Source organism: Ahaetulla prasina, chromosome 2 (genome assembly GCF_028640845.1).
Source record: "Ahaetulla prasina isolate Xishuangbanna chromosome 2, ASM2864084v1, whole genome shotgun sequence".
In the NCBI taxonomy this organism is placed as follows: Eukaryota; Metazoa; Chordata; class Lepidosauria; order Squamata; family Colubridae; genus Ahaetulla; species Ahaetulla prasina.
The window spans coordinates 93,592,400-93,617,926 of NC_080540.1; the positions used below are offsets into that span (position 1 = coordinate 93,592,400).

Genomic DNA, 25,527 nt, shown 5'->3' on the forward strand with positions numbered 1-25,527 from the left:
GAATGCAAGTTCATCCATCCCATAGTAATGGTGTGGTGATATTATTGGCTGGCTGTCATTGGAAGGCATCATAAAGATAGTTGGTCACTCTCAATAGTTAAAGGAAAAGAGTGACCGCACATTCAAAAGGCCCCAAAATATTATTTTTACCAGATTCACTGCTATTCTAGTTCTTGTTTTTTTGTCTACCTGCAAGAACAACTCTCAAGGATATACCTGGCTACTAACTACCCTTTTCTCTCCATTCATAGGGGAAAATATTATATTATATTCTTTTATACAGTGGTGGTACTTCTTCTATGAAAATTGTCTTCCTGAAGCACAGAGAGTTCCAATCCTATTAGTAAATAATGGGACTATCTGAAATAATATTATCAAAAATGTCAGGAACATGCTTCAGGTTAAGCTTTATACTACTGGAATATCTTCTGTTGGAGACAATCTGGATTTACCCACTGCAGCTCTAACTTCTGATATAGTAGTGTTTATACCTCTTCACAGGTAACTGATAACTCTCTGTGCTTATAGCCAATGTAAATTAATAGCCTTCAACATTATGAGAAACTTTAGGCATTGGGAGAGGAAACATGTGATAAAGAATATTGTTATCTTCAAAAGACATAACTGTATTCTGGAAGAATTTTATCTTTCACTGGATTTATGTGGTATTTTTTTGTCCTCTTGTGTTTCTGATTCCTGTTTCTTTGATGATCTTCCGAATATGCTGTTTTATAACTCCTCATATCTGTAGATTCCCATTGCCATTATATTTTAGTCATCTCAACAGTGATGAAGTATAACTTTTACACACCACGAACATTTCATATGCTTCAGTGACACATCAATACCTTTTTGACCAAGTGTTTAGTTCCATTTCCATTTTTGTTGTTGTCAATAGCTTCTTTCCATTCAGTTAGTTTTTGGTTTAAATTTTATTCATAATTTTATTTCTTTTTTGTTACAATTTTAAATAGATGGGGCTTTGAGGCACCTCAAGGACATTACTAATCTCTTCTAAATCTCCTCTTATGTTGGGTCATCAGGGAGGGCCCTACTTCAAATCTTTTATGATTCCTGAGCCCCAGAATGTAACATAGCAGGCTTTGACAATTGAAACCTCATTGGAACTTGCTGCTTAAAATTCCAGAGGCACTTCTAGATAAACAGTTCCTACGTCAATAAATCATTGCCATGTTTTTTCTACTAAAAGCAATAAGTAGAATGGCAATTTACTTTTTACCATATTCTAGGAACATTGTGTATTGTCAGACCGAAAATATTCTACTCTAGGTGCATTCATATCCCTATTGTTCCGCTTGGTAATGTCTAATTTTATTGTGATTTCATAACTTACAGTAAAAACATACATAACAATATATGAAATATATACAATAAAACTAATCTGAAACATGAAAATCACTCAGTTGCTAAGTTGTTTTCAATCTCTTCATAGTTCGGAAATGAAAGTGATTGAAAGCACACAGGAGGCATCGTTCAGACTTCTTGTAATTCTAACAAAATGAATTAGGAAAGCAGAAAGAATGGAAATGGAAAATCATTCAAAACTTCAACATTTCTAGCATATTCCTTTTGTATCTTTAAAATACTGAAGAATCCCAAAGAGTTCTTGTTTTATCAATGGAAAAATATAAATTACTTCTTAAGGAATCTATTTGGCATTCAACTCATTTGTCAAAAATGCAATTTCACAATAAATTTAATATCCTCATTTGCTTCTGAAGTTAATTAATCTCTGATAGTTGATTTTTAACTAATGTTACTAGTAATTACTCAGGCTACCTCAGTTAGGTTGCATGGTAATCAAAAGATGGAAGATAGAGGTCAAATCAATTAGCAGGACAACAATCCAAACTGTCATCCTAGCTACATAATGTATTTAATAGGTTTTTCATCTGACCATTATACTAATAAAGTTATGACAAGCTTACAAGACTAAAACTATCATGACTAATTATGCCCCCCTTTTAAAGAAAATTGCATTCCTTGCTAAAAATGACTTTAGGAATACAAAGGTGTATTCTATTATTCAAATGCAAGCTATATACAACATGGCTTGCATTTGTAGGTTATGCATTACAAAGTTCATGCACAGCATAAGTCATCCGCAAGACAGGTCATACAGTGACAACATGTACTGGAATGTGTCTGGTTTGCAGTGATTAGGACTAGCTCATAGTCTTCTTTACTGCCTTGTGTATGTAATGGAGCCAACACAGTGATTGGCATTTTGTTTCCTGACTACCACAAGTGAATGAACTGAAAGGAATAGAAGATGCACTCTTGATGAATGGATGGATGGATGGATGGATGACTGGACAGACAAATTTGCTTTAAACATTTCTCACAAAGGACAGCCCATCACTTTTCAAGGCAGACTATTCCAATATTGAACAATTTCTACCATCAGAAAACTCTTCTTGTCCAACTGAAACCTTTCTCATTTTAAGAAACAACCCTGTTTCTTGTCTTATAACAGAATAACAGAATGGGAAGGGACCTTGGAGGTCTTCTAGTTCTATCCCCTGCTCAAGCAGGAAACTGTATATGAATAGTTATCCAGTCTCTTCTTAAAAATTTCCAATGTTGGAGTACCCACAACTTCTGGAGGAAAATTGTACCACTGTTTAATTGTTCTAAATTGTTCAGGAAATTTCTCCTTAGTTTTAGAAGTTAGCTTTTTTCCTTGATTAGAATAAAATAGAATTAATTAGTTTCCATCCATTCTTATAAGTATCCAATAAAAATTATTTATTTCTGATTCTAAATATATGATTTTTAAATCTTACATTAAAACCAGGGCCCCCTCCCCACTGGAAGCATCTACTCAAAAAAGGGGTTGAGCATCAACTGCACAGTACTCCAATTTGACTTTTGTGAATCTTCTTCCCATGGTGCCTCTGCTGCCTTAGATCCCACCAAGGCACCATGGTGACTCATTCCTAAGATTCATTCCTCAAAATAGAACATTGTGGAGAAGTTGGCTTGGGTATTGCCTAGGCTGCAACAGCATATAAAGCCTTCAAGAATACCTCATCAGTTACATTTCTCCAAGAAAGGATCCCTCTAATGTTCCTTTCTTAGACTGCAATTAATTCATTATTGAAAATTGGATTTTAACTTATAGACAACCCCAAATTGGGTTTCTGGCGTTCTGCCTTCTGCTCCTACATCTGATAACAAGTAGGAGTTTGTGGGTTGTCTAGTCTGTACTCAGGTTCATAGCTGCAAATGGTCAGAAGACAGAACTGCAATCCCCACTACTTCAGAGGCCAAATGGTTGAAAGAATATGTAATTTTGATTTATTTGACACAATTCGTATTCAACTTTGTTTTCCTTTTGCTCTTTTTCTCTTAAATGAGAACTGTCTTTGTTTGCCTAGGATTCAGAGTGGATTATTTGTCTTTAAAAAATAACATTTAACCAAATAATGCTGTATTAATCCATTTTTTAAAGCACTCTAATGAATCTTTACGTTAAATTTAGGCAAGCATTAGTGAGCCTGAAACAGGCTGTACTTATATGGCTGGTGCCCATAAATAATGTCATTCGTGGTTCATTGGTCAAATTAAGCTGATAGAAAATGACTAAATTGAAAATCTGTGGGTTGAACACTTGATGAGTTTTGGCAGAATGCTAAGCAGGCAACTGTAGACTTATTAACGGAAAAGGGGAAGAAGGATAGATTCTGAAAAATGAAAGCACTAGGAAGTGACAGATTAAGAAGGAATGAAATAAGATCACTTGCATTAAAAAAAAGAAAATGTTTATTACATCAAACCATTTGATTTTAATATAGACAACTCAACATTCTACCATCAGCTTTGTAATATTTGGTACCTCCCAAGTATTATTTTTCTAAGAATCACATTACATTATGAACATTCCCTTGGAACATTCCCTTGAAAAATAACTGTTGGAAAAGACCTTAAGCAATTTCTGGGGCCTGAATTTGGGGAAAGTGAATCAAAGACCCTGAGATCTGACAGGACCAAGGAAGATTTTATTTTTAAGGCTGACAAACAAGGTAAGTGCAGGAAAAAAAAACCTAAAGAAGATTTAACCCTGAGACTGCTATCAGGCTTTTTTTATCTGCAATGAAAACAACTTATCTGTATGAAACACGTCCTTGACTTTTCCCTACTAGTTCTGGAGTAAGCATTTGAGTTTTTGGGAAAACATTTATTGCTGAGCCCCCATAACCCCAAGCCATAAGCCTGCTTTGACACTAACCCAATTTTTGCTGATGAAGCCTTCCGAGAGGGCAGTCACAAAAATTAAGACTTCCATATCTTGCTTTACTATAATATGCACATTGCAGAAAGGCTAAAATGAGAAACTCCACCTCTCCTTTGTACGATTCCTTGGTCTAAATTACCCCATTTTATTCCACTCCTATCACTTGAAGACAACTGGACCAGGTGTACAGAATTTGATTTGTCTCTCCTTGTAAGTACTGATGACAAATTTCCTTTCTGCTTTGTGTATATTTGAATTTTTGATCTAGAATAAGGGCAAAATTAGAGATTGTTGCATACACCCTAATCGATATACCATAAGCACTTGGCCTTATTTTTGGGGAGGTCTTATTATTTTGGGGCACGTGGAGCAAGACAGGGCTTCTCTTGCTATTTTACCTGATTTCTAGCTCCACTGCGTTTCTCACCATTGTGTACAGGGACAAAAGTTGTACCATAAAAAACACTTCTTGCGAGTTCAATCAATTAATTCCAACTTCTCGAATGCCCATCCCTTCACTAGGTCTTATTTTTGGGAGAAGGCTTATTTTTGGGGGAGTGGGGGCTTATTTTCCGGGAAACAGGGTAGGTATGTTAGGCTTTTTCACCCTGTAAATGTGTGTGTGTATGTGTGTGTGGTTATGTGTATGTGTGTGATGATGTTTTGTTCTACTGGCTGAAGATTTTGTAAGCAATAATACATCTGAAAGGTATCAAGTTAAACATGATGTGATCTCTAGAATAAACAACAAAAAACAAACAAACAAACCCAGAAATTATCTATAAATGATAGACCATGATAATTTTAATGAAATTCCGATGACTTAAGCACCTACTTAAGTCAAATGAGAAATAATGAATATTAATAGGGTTAATGTATAATAATATAATCAGGTAATGAATTCAAATGAATGGGAGCATACGTCCTAAGGGTCCAATAACAATTTTTCACTTGGACAGCATCATATGAGATTTAAAAGATACTGTGTCACTTGAGACTAGAGTCACCTTCAACCCCCTGCCTCCTGGATGCTCAGCTTAATCCTCAGATGCAGCAAATTTTTTCCTGTTATATGCTTGTTTTGCCTTCCAATGCATTCAGACTTTGTTTTCATATTGTCCATACGTTTTACTTAAAGAAAACTTGGTCATACTTCTTTTTGAAAACATGTAATTTCCTTTTCCTTTTATGAACATTTTCATTAGTTCTTCCTTTGGGTTATATTATTGTGTGAGTCTAAGTGGCTCACACTCCCAGTTATAGTAAACAAGTTAAAAAAAAACAAAAATTCTAAGAAAATTGACAATACCCAAAGTAGGGTGTAGCTTCAAGAACTTCTGTAATATACAAGTTTTCATCTTGTTCCTGGACTGTAATAGAAGTGGAACTGATTTGATCTTGGGGGAAAGAATGGAGCAAAAAACAACAAGGAAGTCCAGTTACCTCCTGAAAAAGCACCATTGGGACAACCATGACATGGATGACTGAGAGTCTCTACAGACTTTTAGCCATGCAATTTGGGATGAACACCCTTTGAATGGTTTGGGAGTAGGAATGAATTTCCAGAGAAAAATTGCAGATTACAAGAACCAGGAGCATTACTCAGATGACCCTGAGGACACAGATAAACCTCCAAGTGCTTCAATGACCCTCTAAAAGGATGCAAGGAATAGAAATCCTTCCATTCCCCAGTATCCTGCCAGAGCTGAAGAAGCTTCTTGGATGAGAAGCGAAATGTTTATTTTTTATTTATTTATTTTATTTGCATTTATATCCCGCCCTTTTCCGAAGACTCAGGGCGGCTTACACTATGTTAGCAATAGTCTTCATCCTATTTGTATATTTATATACAAAGTCAACTTATTGCCCCCAACAATCTGGGTCCTCATTTTACCTACCTTATAAAGGATGGAAGGCTGAGTCAACCTTGGGCCTGGTGGGACTAGAACCTGCAGTAATTGCAGGCAGCTGTGTTAATAACAGACTGTCTTACCAGTCTGAGCCACAGAGGCCCATGTCTTCAAAGAAAAAACAAAAAAGTCCAATTCCCTCCTGAAAAAACACCATTGGGACAAAGGATGGAGCAGTGACAGAAAAGTCTGCATATAGACAATACCTTATATTCCCATAAGGCAACGACCTCCAAGAATGACAGAGGAACGTAGATAGCACTTATTGGAGAGACAGGTACCGGTAATAATTGGTAGTCTATGTAGATACCTCGGTCTTTGGGATTTACTTGCTATTGATTATTTTGCTGTAAATTGGGATCGCAAGGTATAAAATATTTAGGCCTTTTCTAGTTAAGATGAAATACACTGCCTAAAATGGCCCATCATAATATTAAATTGCCATTCTGAAGATCCCAGCCATATTATTTTGTTTAGAGTATTTTCCTTTTATATTTTGCTCAGAACAGCTCAGTGAAATCGAGTTTTGCCTTCATTTGATTATATTAACACTGAGAAGCACAAATGTCTTCTAAATATTAGTCGCTAAGGTATTTAATTAATAATAGTTGCGGGATTGCTGAAAGAATTTAATATACTAATCATTTCCAAATTAGCTTCAACCCTTTTAAAAAGATAATCTGAGAAAATGATATAAACTCTTTCAAGTTTATAATATACTCTATGATTGGAATTCATCCTATCCCTGTTAAAATTGCTATTTTACAAGGCTGCATATTTAACACTTTCTCCAAGTGAAATAGGGATACTAGAAACTGAAGAGAGAGTTTAATAAAACTTTTCCCCGAAAAACAAATTCTAGTACTATGAAAGCTTGAACTGTTATTAGTACTAAGGACATTTTCCTATTCCATGTTTATCTCCTACAGCCTTTACTCCAAATAGGATATTATTTTTAGTGTCTCTAGAATTAAACTATTCGGGACATGGTGGCTCAGTGGCTAAGACACTGAGCTTGTCGATTGAAAGGTTGGCAGTTCAGCAGTTCAAATCCCTAATGCCGCATAATGGGGTGAGCTCCTGTTACTTGCCCCAGCTTCTGCCAACCTAGCAGTTTGAAAGCACATAAAAATACAAGTAGAAAAATAGGGACCACCTTTGGTGGGAAGGTAACAGCGTTCCTTGCATCTTTGGCATTTAGTCATATTGGCCACATGAACACGCAGACGTCTTTGGACAGTGCTGGCTCTTCGGTATTGAAACGGAGATGAGTACCGCCCCCTAGGGTCAGGAATGACTAGCACATATGTGTGAGGGGAACAAATGATATAACCAATAATGAAAAATTATATTGCCAGTTCTTTAGCTGATGTTGGCTTCTTATGTATCGAGTCCTTCCCAAGAACTTAGTATCAGCATAGTATATGTATGGATCTAAGTGTTGTGACTTTTTGTAATTGACAGATGGAAATTTTATTAATGCAAAATTTTTCTAAGTGACACCTAAGATTTTTGGTGTGTCACCCAGGCATTTTATGCCATAAACTTTCAAACTGCAATTTTCAGATCTTGATACTCTCTGATCTTCTACAATTCATTAACTTCTATCCTACGGTCTCTTAGAATTGCCACATCAATTATTCACATTTTTTATGATTACATATTATGTTTATATACTGCCAGAGTCTTGATGACTATTTTGCATACATTACTATCCCACTTTCTGTAGTAAAAGTAGTGCTTATATTCATAAAGATATACTAACCAAGTTATAAATAAGATATTAAATCTTCATCAAACCATATCTAATAAAAACTCCTCAACATGCATTGATAAAATCAAACAGCATGTTAGATTTGGCAGCAAAACTTGTATGTATAAAAATATATTTGCTGTCAGGAACATAAGAAATGGTTCATCTTGGCAAGAAGATTCAGAGTCCTGTGAACAACTGGTGTGTCTCTGGCAAGTGTGTTGTTGGCTGAGGAAACAGCAAAAGCAACTCTTTTGATATCCTACCCTATCCTATATAAATTAACTTTATTTAATTAAATCATCTTAATTTTATTTGGGAAAAAGCCTGGCCTTAAGCTGCAATGGAGTTCAGAGATCAGAAACAGTACTTTGAACTGTGCCTGGAAGCAAACTATTGCAATGATACAGTGCTCTCTATAACTGTATCAATAGTCAAACTACATGATCCTGCACCAGGTGCAGTATTGCAAAGCTTTTCAAAGATGGAAATAGGTAAAATGAATTCAGATGAAGACTTAAGTTTGCACTGCTGTCAATCTTTTTTTTCCAATGCAAATTTAGATGCACTGCAGCCATCCAATCCCTGGATCAGGATTTTAATGAAGACAAAGACTAAGATCTATCTTTCTTCATGGACACCCAACCTAGCTGTAGATTGTGTGAGTGAGAAAAGTGAATGAGTGGGAAATGTTTATATATGAAGGATAGATGGAAGTAAATGATAAATAATATCCAAATCTATTTTTGAACACCTACTGCTAGCATATGGTATCTGATCAGGGGTGAAATGCTACCGGATCGGGCGAGTAGGTAGCGGAGATTGGTTCTGGTTCGCCGATCTGGTAGCAATTGCTGGCTGGCCATGCCCCCGAACCAGTCCATGGCTGCAGTCCAGCCTTCGCAAGCTGGACACCGGGACACCGGGAAGGCAGCTCGCCACCTGCTCGCCCTTAGGTCAGGGGCCGGGGCCCATTCCCCGAGGCCCTGGAGCCGCCGCCTGCCCCAACCGGGTCAGGGAATGCACCATTCTCTGACTCTGGCCTTTCCCCAGAGCCGCCGCCCGCTCTTCCTTCGCCCACTTGCTGCCCACTCGCCGCCTGTTCGCCCTTCGCCTTTGGTCAGGGCCCAGGAATACCTCATTCCCCTGAAACCCCGGAGCCACCCCCTGCTCGCCGCCTGCCTCAACTGGGTCAGGGAATGCACCATTCCCTGACACCAGCCTTGTCCCAGAGCCGCCGCCCGCTCTTCCTTCGCCACGCAGCGTATACTTACTTTCTTCCAGCGGCTGGCTGCCAGGAAAGGCAAGCGTCCAAAAGTTACTGGAGTCACTCTCCTTGAATATGCCGCCACCATTGCTGCTTGTTCCATGCATCAGCTGCGCAAGCGCACACCGTTTATTTCATTTATTTATCAGTGGCAGGTTGGGTGTGCGCTTGCGCAGCTGGCGCATAGAACAAGGCGGCATATTCAAGGAGAGCAACTCCGATAACTTTTGGATGCTTGCCTTTCCTGGCAGCCAGCCGCTGGAGGAAAGTAAGTATATGCCATGTGGTGAAGGAAGAGCGGGTGGCGGCTCCAGCTGGTATCGGGGAATGGTGCATTCCCCGACCCAGTTGAGGAGGCGGCGAGCAGGGGGCGACTCCGGGGCCTCAGGGAATGGGGCATCCCTGCGCCACGGCCCCTGACCAAAGGTGAAGGGTGAGCAGGTGGCGAGCAGGCGGTGAGTGGGGGGCAGCTCCGGAGAAAGGCCGGAGTGGGGAATGGTGCATTTCCCGACCCGGTTGAGGCAGGTGGCGGCTCCGGGGCCTCTGGGAATGGCACATCCCTGGGCCCCAGCCCCCGACCCAAGGTGAAAGGAGAACAGGTGGCGAGTGGGTGGCAAGCGGGTGGAGAGGCTGCAGCTGCAGGCATCTTGCAAAAAGGGAAAAGGCAGAATAGAAATTATTTTTTTCCCCTACAGGGTTCTGTGGGTGTGGCTTGGTGGGGGGGGGTTTGCGACTGAGTGGGCATGGCTGTGAGTGACATTGAGTAAGCCAGGCCCACTCAGTCATAGGACACACCCACCCACCAAGCCACACCCACAGAACAGGTAGCAAAAATTTTTAGATTTCACCCCTGTGTCTGATATATTAACTTCAAGGAAATTTGAATTTTGGTGGATGAGGACGTCTTCTACTCCCAATCCTAAACCATTAAACTCATTTAGAAATAATGTATTATAGCACTGGAACTTAGTAAGGTGGAGTTCAGTTCCTGAGTATTGTATGTAAAAATTATTGCTATTTCAAAGTCTTTTGAATAATAATCCACAGTTTTTCAAGGCCATTCAAATAACCTTCTTGAGACCATCCCCCAGCCCTCTTTTGAGGACAATAATGTTCACATTTTGGACAGGGAAGGTAGATGGTTTGAGTGAAAAGTGAAGAAATACATTTATGCCAAAGTGGAAAATCCTTCCCTTGATAGAGATGGAGGCCTCAGACATAATATGTCCCTGTCAGAGTGCGCACAGTGTGACTATTTTGTGACAGCCCAAGAGCAAAATACAGAGGTTTGTCTTTCAAATAGTGGTTTATCTACAAGGAATATATACATACATATACTAGGCAAAGTCAGGCAATCAATCGTCAACTATAGCACGGAAGCACACATAGAGAGAGAGAAGCACTCACAGGCCTCTCTTATATAGCCAGCCTCTTAAAGTGATAATCCTGCTGACTCATTCTTATTGCATCATCATTTCAGTTTACAGCCTTACAGCAGCTGGTCAACTATTAAATCATCATTACCCTGACACACCTCCCATTTAAAGCTCAATAGCTGAATGCTTTAATATATTCATGATGCTTTCTATTTCTATTATGTCCTCGCTTCCTGCTTTGGTTTCTACTCTCACTCTACAAACATTACTAGTACCATTACTACCACTGCTGCTGGAACCGCTACTTTCTTTTTCTATTGACTCTGTACACTCTGTCTCATTACTTTCTATTATATCATGCTCATCATGTCTCGGCTGAATTATTTCCCTTTCCCTTTTCACTAGCTTAATTTTTTCAGTTTGTGTCTGTCTGCTTGACATTCTCTTTAACTTCAGCTTCCTCCGTTTATCTTATTTTTCCTTAGGCATTGACCAGGACCACATCTCTTGGTACTGACAGGGTTCATAACGAACACCACATATTCTAACCTCATCTGCAGTGAATTGCTCAGGAGGTATACCTTTATTACACCTTTCAGGTCCTCCTAGGTATAACTCTTTGTTTGCTTTGAGCTTTTCTTACTTATAGGATACACCCTGGATTTTGCCTCCTTACAAACAGCGAAAATACACATTGCATTTCTTTATCCTAAGACCCTCAGCTAGGTCTGGCATCTTCTGCAATACCCTAAAACTTGCATGCCCCAATCCCCTATGCAATAAATGTACACAATTGTCCTGTGTGGGAGTGTTTGTAAGTGTTCGTGCACAACTATTCTTCAGCCTTCCTAGAATGTACAGACCATCCTTCTTAACCCCTCGTGCACGAATTCTTCCACCTTTCCTGATGGAGTACTGTCCTCCTGCAAACAGTATTTCATTATTATTATTATTTCTGTTGCTTTTGCTTCAGTCCCTAAGAAGATCAGGACCATTTCACAGGTTCACCAGGTGGGCATATTTACCTAGAAGGATTTAGGAGTAAAAGCCTATCCAAATTAGGTGAGAAATAAAACCTCCCTGGAGGACATATCTGGGCTCTGGGCTCCTCCTAACCAACTTGCTCAGACCGAAGAAGCTACTTGGATAAATAGTGAAACATTTCAAACCAAAAGAGTCCACTTGCCATGACTGAACCTTCCAGATATCTGTTGATGATCCCTCAATTGGGATATTGTCTATGTTTGATTGTTAGTATGGTATTAATCTGATGTTAATTTCTGTTTATCTGTGTGTTTATTGCTGATGCTGAGAACAATCAAGTGCTGGGACAACTTGCATGTTAGCCTGATCTTGATCCTTGATTTCAAGCCTTGAATGAATCACTGATCTGAACTTGAAACAAGACTTCTCTGCTCTAAGGACTCTGGGCTAATTTTTGCCCTTGAATTGTCTGATTACAACTTGCATAAGATTGCATGTACTGTGGGACAGAATAAAAAAAATCAAGTTAACATATTGAAGATGAGAATTCAAAAGTAATAATAATAAAAATTTCAAAGTAACTGTACCAGAAATCTTAAATGTTTTTGTTTTTTTCATTGATATCCTTGTAATTCTTGCAAATTTTGTTACTTCTTCTTTTCATCTTTTCCAGACCATGCTCTTACCTCAGATTAGCTACCAGCTGTCTTTTCATAGCCAATATGCAAAATACTGAAATTTGCACTACCATTAAAGCATTCATGAATGCATTCTCTGTAAATGGGGAGCTAAAATTCCATGCCTTAATGAGAATCACTTTCACTTGTTTACCCAGCATAACCTTTTTGCTAGTTTGTTTCTCATTTGCCCAGACTGAAAATATTACTTTTAAGCTTTTAATAGGCCTTCTACTGTTACATTACATGCTTAATGTTGCAATCTTTTCTTGTGCCATTTCCTCTTATTTGTTTTATTCTTTAATCCATTTTATATTACTTTGTATTTCTAAAATTAACCTCAATGAGTCATGCCTGTCCAGCCTAGCTAATAGCCAACACTTCAGAAGATAGGCTTCAGATACAGAAGGATCTTGACAGGCCCTTTCTAACAAAATTAAATTCAATTGTGAAAAAAGTAAGGTTCTACATTTAGGTAAGAAAAACAAAATGCACAGGTATGGAATAGGTTGTATCTGGCTCAATAGTAATAACTGAGAGAGAGATCTTGGAGTTCTAGTGGACAATCACTTAAAAATGAGCCAGCAGTGTGTTTTGCAGCTGCCAAAAAAAGCCAAAGCAATCCTAGGCTACATTAACATAGGGACAGACTCAAGAGCACATGAAGTGTTAGCATCCAGTTTTGGTCACCCTGATAGAAAAAAGATGTTGAGACTCTAGAAAGAATGCAGAGAAGAGTAACAAAGATGATTAGGTGGCTTAAGGCTAACACATATGAGGAACAGTTGCAGGAACTGGGTATGTCTAGTTTAATGAAAAGAAGGTCTAGGGGTGACATGATTGCAGTGTTTTAATATCTAAAGGGCTGCCACAAAGAAGAGGGAGTCAAACTATTTTCCAAAGAACCTGAAGGCAGGACAAGAAGCAATGGATGGAAGCTAATCAAGGAGAGAAGCAACCTAGAACTAGTAGAAATTTCCTGGCAGGGAGAACAATAAACCAGTGGAATGGCTTGTGGGTGCCCTATCTCTGGAGGTTTTCAAGAACAGATTGGACAGCCATTTGTCCAGAATGCCTGAGCAGGTGGTTGGACTAGAAGACCTCCAAGGTGCTTTCCAACTCTGCTGTTCTGTTATGTTTTTTAAGCAAGGTAGTACATATATAGGTATACAGATAGAGGGAGCCCCTCGTGGCTCCCGAGTGACACCCATCCTGCGCAGGCTGCACTGGCTACCTGTGGCCTTCCGGGTGCGCTTCAGGGTGTTGGTGAACGTCTTTAAAGCGCTCCATGGCATAGGGCCGGGTTACTTACGGGACCGCCTGCTGCTACCGAATACCTCTCACCGACCCTGGCGACACCCAAGCTTAAAACTTACTTATTTATCTGCGCTGGACTGTTATGGGTTTTTAATGGGTTTTATCTCCAAATTTTAATTGTGGCCAATTTAAATAAGTTTTAATTGTATTTTAATGGTATGTATAGTGTATTGTGTATGAGTCCTTCGGGAGAAATAAAATAATAAATAAATACTGGGAATAAATAAAATGTAAGATGCTATATTTCAGGATCAAATTTTGATTTGATTTGATTTGAAGCTTCAGGATTGTATTACAATGGTTTCAATATTTATCCTGGGAACTGATGTATGATGTTAATTTGATGATGATAATAGCAATTTTTTCAAACCATACAATAAGGAAATATGGAATTTTGTTCAAGATTTTATAACTCAATAAAACTTCTGTGTTTTTGCAGCAGTTGTAATCTTTATACCTTTTCTAAAACACAATGAATCTGCAAAATAATTTTAGTGTAAATTTAACAAAAAAAAAAAAGTTTTATTGTATTTTTGTAAAGTCTCACACTTTATTTGAAAAGAGACACTAATCCATGTTTCACCTGAAAGAGACTTACATGGGTTTTTCTTATTACCAAAACATGAAGTGAAAAAGGCAGAAAAGTACCAGGAACATCAGAATTATAGAATACATTTATAGAAGTTTAGATTTAGTTGATTAGAATGTGTTTTCAACTTGGGAAGCCATTTAAGTTGCTAAAAAAAATAAATGAAAGATTTATAAAAGATAAATAAATAAATAAAATAAAATAAATAAAAAAGTAAAATAAAATAAAATACATACATACATACATTTCTTGGTCATACTCTAGATAGGATTAATTAATTAATTTTAAAATAAAAAACTTGTCCAGCTCAATAAGCAAAAATATGTTAAAAGAACACTACATAATTCAACATTGTTGTGTACTTTCCATTGTCTTCACCCTTTTCTCTTACAGAAACTATCTGAACTGAGTTGTCTCTTGCTCCTCTGGAATGCACTCCTTCCGTCCTGGGAATCCAGATCAGATTCCATCACCATCTGTCTGAACATAAGTTCACCATATTTCATTTAACAGAACATTCCTCCTCCTACAAATGTACATAGATTCTTACTAGTACCCCGTTTTCCCAAAAGACATCCCCTGATAAAAGACATCCCCCAAAAGACATCCCCTGATAATAAGCCCAACCAAGCTTTTGAGCGCATGCGCTAAAATAAGCCTCCCCCCAAAAATAAGCCCTCCCTGAAAATATTTAAACGCAAAGCTGGAAATCAGGTAAGATGGCAAGAGGAGCCCCATCTTGCTCCATGTGCCCCAAAATAAGACCTCCCCGAAAATAAGGCCAAGCGCTTATTTCAGGGTTCAAAAATTATAAGACAGGGTCTTATTTTTGGGGAAACACGGTAGTATATGTTATCAGGTGACTATTTCTTTCTCATAAAATCTGAAACTCCAGTGATTGTAATAAATCACTTGGCTGTCTTGTAAAATAAGTGTATTTTACTCTAAAGGGATAATGTAAGTACATATAAGTATATCTAATGTATAAAGAATATACAAAACTTATACTAAAGATGAACAATCATATAATATAGCAAAAGTTATTATGTATTTAGATGTATAAAAAATTATATAATATATAAAATTATAGGCTATAAATGGAAAATATGTAATTAGAATTGATACCAATAACTAAAAGCTGTAAAAGTGGAAATGTGATTTTAAAACTAAAAAAAGTTGAATAAAGATCATTTTAAAAAAAATCACTTGGCTGTCTTGTAAAACAAGTGTATTTTACTTTAACACATTTGTGCTCTCTAAAGACTTTGTTGCCTTGATTTATTTATTTTTATAGAACCAGCAATGCATTTTTTTCCCTCTTCACTCCAAAACAAAGTTCTCTTGATCTTATAGAACAGCGCCCCCCAAGCTTTGGGGCAGCAGGGACTGGTTTTCCTGCAGATGAGAGAGTGTATGGTTTTGCATACTGCCTGCATCCCACGGATGAGGCTTTGCTTGTTTGCATGGGCTGGTTGCTGGCATGTCCACGGATCGAGAGTTGGGAACCCTTGATATATAACATATTAGGCTGCATTTGTTTTACTGATAATGAGTAACACAACATATTGTATAATATTGTATTTAAATTCTAATATTAACTGCAAGTATAAACTTTCACTGACTATTATATTAGTTGCATTAAATGTTAAATCAAATGGCAGATATATATCTTGTTGTGTATTTTGTCAATAAAAATATTTATGAGCTGGAATAGACAGGGCAACAGGTCAGCCAATGGGGACTGTTTGGAAACTGAAACATAGTATTTGTTTGTATGAGAGACAGTTTGGAGTCTGGCATGGCTTAGACTTGCTGTACTGTATATAGGAGTTGGTTTGGCCTCTGTAATAGGCGCCTCTGTACAATATATTAGCCTTTTTATCTCTCTACCCTGTAATGACTTGCTTCTATGAATATTGCTGCGTGTTCCTGATATTGTATGCTGAATTCTCCTGTATGGTATTGTATATAAAGAAGTTTCTTATGTAATTTGAATCCTTCTGAAGTTCATTTAATTGTGTCTGATTGTGTGTGCTGCAACAAACTTTGACATGTTTTGAATTTTAGAAGGATGATAGTAGGAGATTAAATAGAAGTGTCTTCTGTGACCATGATGTTATACCTTAAATCCACATAAAACCTGAAAATTCAGAAACAGTCTGGGACTGGTAAAGTAATGCCATAAAAACGATTATCTAGATTATTAGGGTTTAGAGAAAGCACTTCAGCGGAATTCAATTATTTTTCCCCCAAAATTTTATAACAGTAACCAAATTTTATTGCTGAACCACCCTTTCAACCTTTAATATTCATGGTGTTCTTAGATTCACACATTTTTATTTGTAGCTAATTCCCTTCCTGATGTTAACTTCTATTCACATGATCATGAACGATAATTAAATATATTCATTAATACCTGTTTAATACATTAAATTAATATAGCATTATGCATGGTGTAATGAAAATCCCCTGCCTCTCTGACATGTTTTAAAAACCAGAATTAATGAAATTATATGGAATGAGAATCTGAAATATTAAAGAAAGCATTTGAGTTGAATGCCTTCAAACAATGATTAGAAAATTTATGGGATTATAATTGCTAAAAATAATTATGTTTCCATAGAATGTTTGGGTTCACAGCATTATATCACTGGAAAACTATTGCTAGGAATTGAAAAAATGACAATAGAAGGATGCTGCTAGAGAGAGATATTAGTGGACTTCTTTAAGCCTCTGGTTGTCTGCTTTTAGATAATGAATATTAAATCAAATTGACCTTAATCAAACAGAGATTCATGCCAAAAGTCTTTAGTTATGTCCTTGACAAAGGAATTTCCAAAGTTCTTGGGCTTTCACACAAACACTTTTTGCTTTTCATCATTCTCCACTCTCCCCCTCCCATTTTTATCATCTAACACATTAATTATCATTCTCAAATGTTACAGCATCAAGAAAAGAATATAGGTTCTTGTCATATTTGAAGTAATAGTGGCATGCTACATATACTATTTAGAGAGGAGAAAAAAGAGTTGCTCAAGAATCATACTGCCTTTGATTTTGTCTTGGGTATAAATTTGCAAAAATCAGATACAGAACTTATTAAAAATTATCCTCAAATGAGTGATTGTATTCAACCCAACACTTAATGTTCCCACAAACTCTCCCTCTAAAAAGAGGGAGACATGGAAATATATAGGAGATAAAAAGTAGGTGAGTGATGCGTCACTCTATTTTATAGGCTTTATGGTAATGAATCTTAAAAGAAAATGCAATAGACTTTCTAACAAGAAAATTGAATGCATGGAAACACTAAATGAAAACATACATTTAAAATCTGATGCAGAAAAGGTATATACATATGGCTTTGTAATACACAAACTCTCAGTTTTTAAAAGCAGACAAGGACTAAAAATGAACTCAACATTGTACCCTGGTGATTTTTTTTTAAGATAGCCTGAAGATTAGGAGTGATGGAAATATTTTGCATGCTAACCAATTTTGCTTGCCATAGGAAAATAACAAGTAGAATGAGGGGAAAAAAATAGGATGCCACTTCTCTAGATAAATGTAGCTGTCAGTGTTGCTGGCTGTCCCATCATAGATTCCACAAAGAGAAGGAAATGATGACATGTCCACAAATCCCAAGAGTTATGTGCTTGCCTCTGACATAGGACAAAACAGAATACTTTATTTAGTCAAGTGTGATTAGGCACACAAAGAATTTGTCTCTGGCGCACACAGAAGTACATCAGGATACAAGTACAAAAAGCTGGATTTGTGTTATGAGGCTGCCACAAACATTGTGCCCTTTTCCCCTCCCATTGTTGAAGTTTCTAACAAACACCTACCTAGGTGTCATATGTAAACTGAAAGCTCTGATCTCTACTTTAGAGAGTAACAGATATTTTACCTGGGAACTTAGCCAAAGCTTTTAATATGCCTGTGTGTACAACGTGAATAAATAAACAGAACAACTCTTCAGTGAATTTGCCTTTTGGTCTCCAAGAAAGCTTCAGTTGTTTTGCATCAATATAGGGAATAGGAACTACAATGGAAGTTCATTTCTTGCAACCTCTGGCAAATCTCCCGTATTATGCCTAGAAGCCTCTTTCATTGAGAAAATGTGCTTTAAAACAAAACTGAGCCAGAAGCGATGACATTTCATCGACTCCTCTGCTTGCTGCAAATAGCACATTTCATTGGAAATCATTTGTTGAGGGCAGAAAAGTTCTCAACGCACAGCTCTACTCAATACCCAACTGTAGCTCCACTCCTAGGAAAATATTTTTCACCCTCCAAAAATGATGAGAAAACTTCAGCAGTGCTTAGCACTGTAGTACTTTTCACAAGGTAAATCAGTTTATAGTGACTGGGGAACATTCCTTTCTCCTCTCTCTTCCCCACATAATATTATCACTTAGAAATGTGAAATCTGGGATATTCTTCTGAACAAAGATACTTAATTGAAACCATAAATCACAGCTTCTTACCTGTGTACCAACTGTTTGCGGCTTACACAAGTGGCTGTCTTGTAGTCATGAGTGACACACACTTTGTGAGGGCTGCACTTTACCTTCAAACATGGGTCTTTAGATGGGTCAAGGGCTATTAGAAACAAGACACAAAGAAGTTGTTTAGAAGATTACCCCTTTTGTTCATTAGTCAAAATACTGAGTTAAAAATCAAAACCACTTCTCAGCTATTTTTGAAATGCTGTAAAAATATTTAACCCATTTGACTTCACAATTCTGTGCGATGAATGATATTCAGCTATTGTCAGCTGGTCAAGGTCATCCAATGAACTTTTAAACTAATTAATTTGGAGTTTAAGCTAGCCCTATGCTTTATATTGTGCTTTCAAGTCAGATTTTACTCCTAGCAACCTCACAGACAATTCCCTGTGAGCTTTTTTTTTGTGTGGCAAAAATGTTTGAAAGAGATTTACCACTGCATTCTTGCTATGGCTGAGAGAAAGAGACTGGTCCAAAGTCATCTAGCTGGTTTCATGTTCATGGCTAAAAAGCTACAATTTTAGTGTCTTCTAGCCTTTAGCCACTACACCAAACCTGCTCTCAGTTGTGGAGTTTAGTAACTGCAACATCCTAGCTACTGTCCTCCAAATTTTACTGTAGAGGAACAACCATGTGTAACTATTGCCAACACATGTGAAAGAACTATGATTCAATGGTTATCTAGATTGCAACTGACATGGACAAAGATGTATTAATTCTGGTGGATAGACAGGACAATGAAATACATTACATTTTAAAAAAATAAGAAGATAGAGTTGGCCTGAAGAAAAATTCTCTAATTTTATCATCAACCTCAGCCAAAATTGCAGGAAGCATTTTATCTGTTCCACTGTTCAATTTTCTAGGCTTCTGCATCCTAGAATTGCTTTTAACTAATTTTAATAAAGAAGAATGCTACATGGAATATCTCAAGCCTGTCATGCATAGAATATTGGTCTGCATGATTTTTTCCCATATCTGTTGAAATAACAATTACATGCCAAAGTATTAAGTAATTACTATTGTGTAATAGAATATACAGCAATTCCTGGGCCCTGGGTGAAGTTTAGCAATTTTGTGTTATTAAAATATATGCTTTTCCCTCTAGTGATCCCAAAAAACTCTCAAATGAACCAAAACATAACATTCCACTTTCGTTTAGTGCTAGAACCACACACAAGGAGTGGACATACTAGTCTTATTTGCAAATAATAAAAGTTACCTTCATTTGCAAATAAACTTTGAAACTTTTGTATATTTATATGCTCATGAATGATACTGCATTTATTGATAAAATACAACTAATTACTTTTGTGTTACAATACTATTTTTATGGTACATGCAGCAGTACATTGTTATTGGGTTTGTATAATTAACAGTATTGTTATATTGGCCTATTGTTTTAATTTTAGAGAAAGAAAAATAGCCACCAATTTGGATTTTTTCCAATACGTGGTAGTTAAAATTTTGTCACATCTGAGAAATATCATTTGAGGCTACCAGTAACCTACTGATGTTTTGCTAATATTATAATAACAGGTTTAATATAAAATGGTTCATTTAGCTTATGCTACACATTTAAAGCATAGAGTACAAACACAAACAACAGAAGCATGTCAGCAGGAAAGGGGCTGAAATGACAGGATACATTAACACCTTCTTGAAATATGTATTTATTTTTTTAAATAGGATAATGTCAAAGAATGGCAAAAGCAATAGATTTATACACCACTTCACAGTGCTTTACAGTCTTCTCTAAGCGGTTTACAGAGTCAGAATATTAGCCCAGGAAAAGATGCAATCGCTTTAAGAAGTTATACTTTCGTGCCATGAATGTCTCTGTGCACTCCAAAGCAATTTTTGTTCTTCTAATCCAAATATTGCACAGATCAACTGACATCAGGGATTATCTGGAAGACTTGGACACACAGAGGTTCAATTAAGGGGCGTGCATAAGCGCACAAACGTGCCTACCGTTCCTGTCCTATTGTTTTTTTCTTTTCTTTTCTTTTCTTCTTCCTATATATATATATATTGATGCTAATACCTCCTAATATTTACTCATATATATGTTTATATACTATATAATCCTTTTTATATGATGTTGTGACAAAAATAAATAAATAAAAAATAAAATTTTCAACCATGTACCGATGTGGAGCATGTCAGCCAGCAGGTAGCACTATTTTCCCCATGATGAGTTAAATGGATTCTAGTAGGATGAATTAATAAAAAGGATAACCTGGTTGCCATCCAAATTGTAATGCAAACAACTAGTCCAGATTGGGTAGCCTAAACTGTACCATTTTATATACATCAAAATAATCAGGTCTTTCAAATCAGGAATTACATGTAGCTTAATAGCTGCTGGATCAACATAGTAACGAAGGTCCTAAAATCTGCAATAAACAAATGTTCAAATTATCATTTAGACTAAATTCCAGTTTACTAATATTAGAAGTTAACTCGGAGGTCTAATAAACAAGAATAAACAAGGGAACTTGAATTTATGTATTTAATCATAAACGATTTCTATACTAATTCCATACCCCTTAGCAGCAGCAAAAGCAGCATTTAGAGGATAAGCTGCTCTCATGTGCAGTATAATACCACTGAAATAGTAAGATGAAATTTCTTAAAAATCAGCTAGCTCAACTTGCTGTGTTCCAGATGTGTTAGTTTTCTTGGTTCAGAATTCTGGGAGTTGTAGTCCCAACACATATGAAAGATAACAGATTGGGAAAACTTGAATTAACATAAATGAACTACAGATTCATTTAGTCCATTAGGCTACAACTGGGAATCACTATTAAGTTGTACACATTGCCAAGTCTGGCAGTTTTATACTTTAAAACACTTGTATTATTTAAGCAGGGTTAGGGTTAGGGTTATATCATCTATTATACATGACAAAACTTGGGGAGTTGTTAAAATTGATGCAGTACTGTATTCTGATCTGCATATTAGTGTAGGAAGTAATAATAAAAATGCATATGAAAGCCATTCAAATATTGTTAGCTCTTCTATGCTTGTAAAACTACATTCTGAATGTGATACTTACAAAAACAAAACAAGAAGAAGGAAGGCCAATGAAGACAATCTCAGAAGCCTTTTTCAGCTGGACTCTTCACTCTATGCCTGTTATGTCTAATGATAAGAATTCGGCAGCAATTCATAGACCCTGCTTTAAACAGATTCTAGGATCATACTTGAGTTAAGGATGGTGGGGTCCTTAGTGCTCTCTGAGCTTGGTTGTTATCTTGCAGACATTTCATTATCAAACTAGATAACATCATTAGTGCACTGATGATGTTACCTAGTTTGGTAATGAGAGGTCTGCAAGAAAACAACCAAGCTTGGAGAATATGAGGGACCCCACAGTTCAGCTACAAATATTCTCTTCTATCAGTGAGTTAAGGATCTCAGACACGCAACACAGCACAGGAAAATAACAAATTTCACTCCATGCTAGGATGAAGCCACTTCAGGCAGTTGCTGGTCAACATGAAAATGCAGCCACTTTTTTTACGCACTGCAGTTTAATTCTGGCATTTTTCTCCTCTGCACCTCCCATGACTCAATGGGATTTTTCTTGCAGTTTTGAGCCCTGAAGCTGGGCAATTATTGGTTGTTGACATAAAAGCCTGCCCTGAGAAACTCAGGCTTTCACAATATAACTCCACAGGACCGTTAGCTCAACTTCCTGTGGGATATATGGAACACCTCGCATCCTGGACATAAACTGTTTCAACTCCTACCCTCAAAACGACGCTATAGAGCACTGCACACCAGAACAACTAGACACAAGAACAGTTTTTTCCCGAAGGCCATCACTCTGCTAAACAAATAATTCCCTCAACACTGTCAAACTATTTACTGAACAGCCTTCCATCCTTTATAAGGTAGGTAAAATGAGGACCCAGATTGTTGGGGGAGCAATAAGTTGACTTTGTAAATATACAAATAGAATGAGACTATTGCCTTATACACTGTAAGCCGCCCTGAGTCTTCGGAAAAGGGCGGGATATAAATGTAAATTAAAAAAAAAATCTGCACCACTATTAATCTTCTCATAGTTCCTATCATCAATCTCTTTCCACTTATGACTGTATGAATGTAACTTGTTGCTGGCAATCCTTATGATTTATATTGATATATTGACCATCAATTGCGTTGTAAATGTTATACCTTGATGAACATATCTTTTCTTTTATGTAGATTGAGAGCATATGCACCAAGACAAATTCCTTGTGCGTCCAATCACACTTGGCCAATAAAAATTCTATTCTATTCTATTCAATGTTGCCCTTGCTGTTCTTATTTATGATTGTTGAAATTGATTGTAAAATGTTTTGATTAGATTTATATTACTGACAACGGAATATAAATAATTGTAAAATCACCATAGTGTTAAATTTACCATTATTGGCAAATGTAGTAATAATGAAGTTAAGAGTCCTTCAATGCCTGGTTGCATAATTAGTGGTTTCTAGGACTGAAAAGACTACATATCTTCTTCAGCACTCTTGTCTCAATCGACATGTATCCATATAACTTTGATAAATGCATAAGCCCTTCATTTATCTCTAGTATCCGGACTCTCCAGTGTTTAGTGTCAGAGTATATTATTGGTAAATAGTTTCCATATGAGCCACAGTGGGGAAGTGGTTAGAGTGCAGTACAGCAGGCTACTTCTGCTGATTGCCAGCTGCCTGCAATTTGGCAGTTCAAATCTCACCAGGCTCAAGATTGACTCAACCTTCTATTCTTCTGAGGTTGGTAAAATGAGGACCCAGATTGTTGGGGGCAATATGCTGACTCTGTAAATCGCTTAGAGAGGGCTGTAAAGCACTGTGAAGTGGTAAATAACTCTAAATGCTATTGCTATTCAATTGTTTAACTAATACATAACAAGAGCATATCTCCATAGGCTTTGGAGCCATTGAACATTTCTGTCGATTGCATGCTGGTTGGTACATGTTCTATTTGATTTTATTTTCTGATTCAAAAGCACTATATCAAATAGGCATTTTTCCCAGCAAAGCTACACTGTACAAAGAACTAGCTGCATATGGTGATGCAAGGCCTCCAAAGCAAGTCCATTTTTCTGGGATGTAAACCTTTCTATTGTATAATTCCTACCGGCAAGTCATAAGGAGGTGGGTAGGAAATAGAGCCATAACATTCACACCCATGTCTTCCAAAGAGTCAACTTGTCTCACCCTTCAGCTCAACTACCATGTCAAGTTAGTATCAAATTATATTATTGGTAAGTAGTTTCCATTGCATGTTGGTTGGTACATGTTCTATTGCATAAGTAACTATAAAAACTGATTTGCATAGCAAAGAACATAAACTTAAATTATATCTCCTTAGCCTGGGATATGCTTTGACAGAAGCCAAGAGTAATGTTCTACTTTTCATAGGATTGATAGTAACTGGTAGTTTACACCTTGAAGGTGTAGGACACAGATCTATAAAACAATAACTTATACCCTCTTCCCCATCTATGATGGAACATAAGATATATTTTCTGGAATATGCTAATGATAAATCACTCTCCATTAATCAGTTTCTCGGAGCAGATGTTCATCATCTGTTGGGAAAGAAGACCTATGGGAATAAGATGAAAGAGAAACAAATCCTGAATTTTGCTATCTTAGTTCTTATAACTGAAAACAGTGAGTGTGAAAGTTCTGACATGAACATTTGAAAATTTATATGCAGAGTAAGAAGTGGGAAAACAAAAGCTGAAACAATTATTCATGCAGGCCTTGCTCAGCAATGCAGATAAGTGCCATTATGAGATGGCATGGCAACCTATCCTGGGTATGATACATGGCTTGCTACAATTTCTTTACTATCTTTCACTCTTACCAGAAAAAAAAAAAGCTATCGCACACAAAAGAAATGCAATGCTTTAACATTGACTGGGATTTCATTAATTCATCTCTCCCACATCCGTAGAAGGTCCCCCTCCCCACTGATATGTATATTGCCTTTGAGGAGACCATCACCCTCTGTAAGGAAATTGTGTATGTTACCATTAGATTACATGATCAGTCAGATGCAGTCAGAACAGAACAGTTTTTTGATATCTGTAGACAAGCATTTATTTGCAAAATAAAGGAAAGCACAAGGCAAGATGGCTGAGAAATATTGCAAGTTTCAGTTCCAGCATATTCTAAGTGTGCATTCGGGAAGTGTGTCCAGGACATGGGACAGCCCACCCTCCACTTAATTAAATGCAGCCTGTTACAAGTAGGCCAATCCATACTAATTTTCATGCCAATTTTCATTTGTCTCAAATAAGCAAGAAGTTAGAGCACTTAATTACTTCCTCAATATGGCAGTGCCTTAAGACAAAAGTCCTTAGCTATACTATGTTCTCTATTCCAATATCAGACCTTAATTTATGACTGGCTTATTTCTGTTTAGTTTTCTCATTTCAGAACCCTAAGGGCCCAAAGACAACCCTGTACATGTATGGTACAGAAGACTTTAGGGACATGAAATAAATGTGCAAGATCAGGCCAACATACAACAGCAAAGCACAACAATATCCTACACTGCTCCTAGAAACTGATTTGTGAGAAATACTACCATAGTTTTATCCATCATGCCCAGTGCCCACCATCACTAGCCTTATTTTCATAAATTTTCATAAATTTAAAAATCAGTACCCATTGCCAACATCTTGAAGTAGCACATGATACAATTTAAGTATGTAGAACTCCATGTTTTGTTATTCCAACTACTTGTAAAGAATCTATTTTTCTGGTACTTTCTACACAGATATACAAGTTTCCATAATTATATTAACATTTTTCCTCATCTTTCTCCCCCCTCCCCTCAAAAGTAAGAAGGCCCAACATTTTGTGGTCT

The 25,527-nt window shown here is 37.0% G+C and overlaps 1 protein-coding gene across 3 annotated transcripts in view; it reads right to left on the reverse strand.

Annotated features, from left to right (window-relative positions):
- Positions 1-25,527, reverse strand: part of SPOCK1 (SPARC (osteonectin), cwcv and kazal like domains proteoglycan 1) — a 617,584-nt gene that overhangs the window by 277,440 nt on the left and 314,617 nt on the right. For all 3 annotated transcript variants that reach the window (XM_058170294.1, XM_058170293.1, XM_058170295.1), the window contains exon 4: positions 18,622-18,736. In XM_058170294.1, coding sequence (XP_058026277.1) covers positions 18,622-18,736 — 115 coding nt within the window. The remainder of the gene's footprint in view (positions 1-18,621; positions 18,737-25,527) is intronic.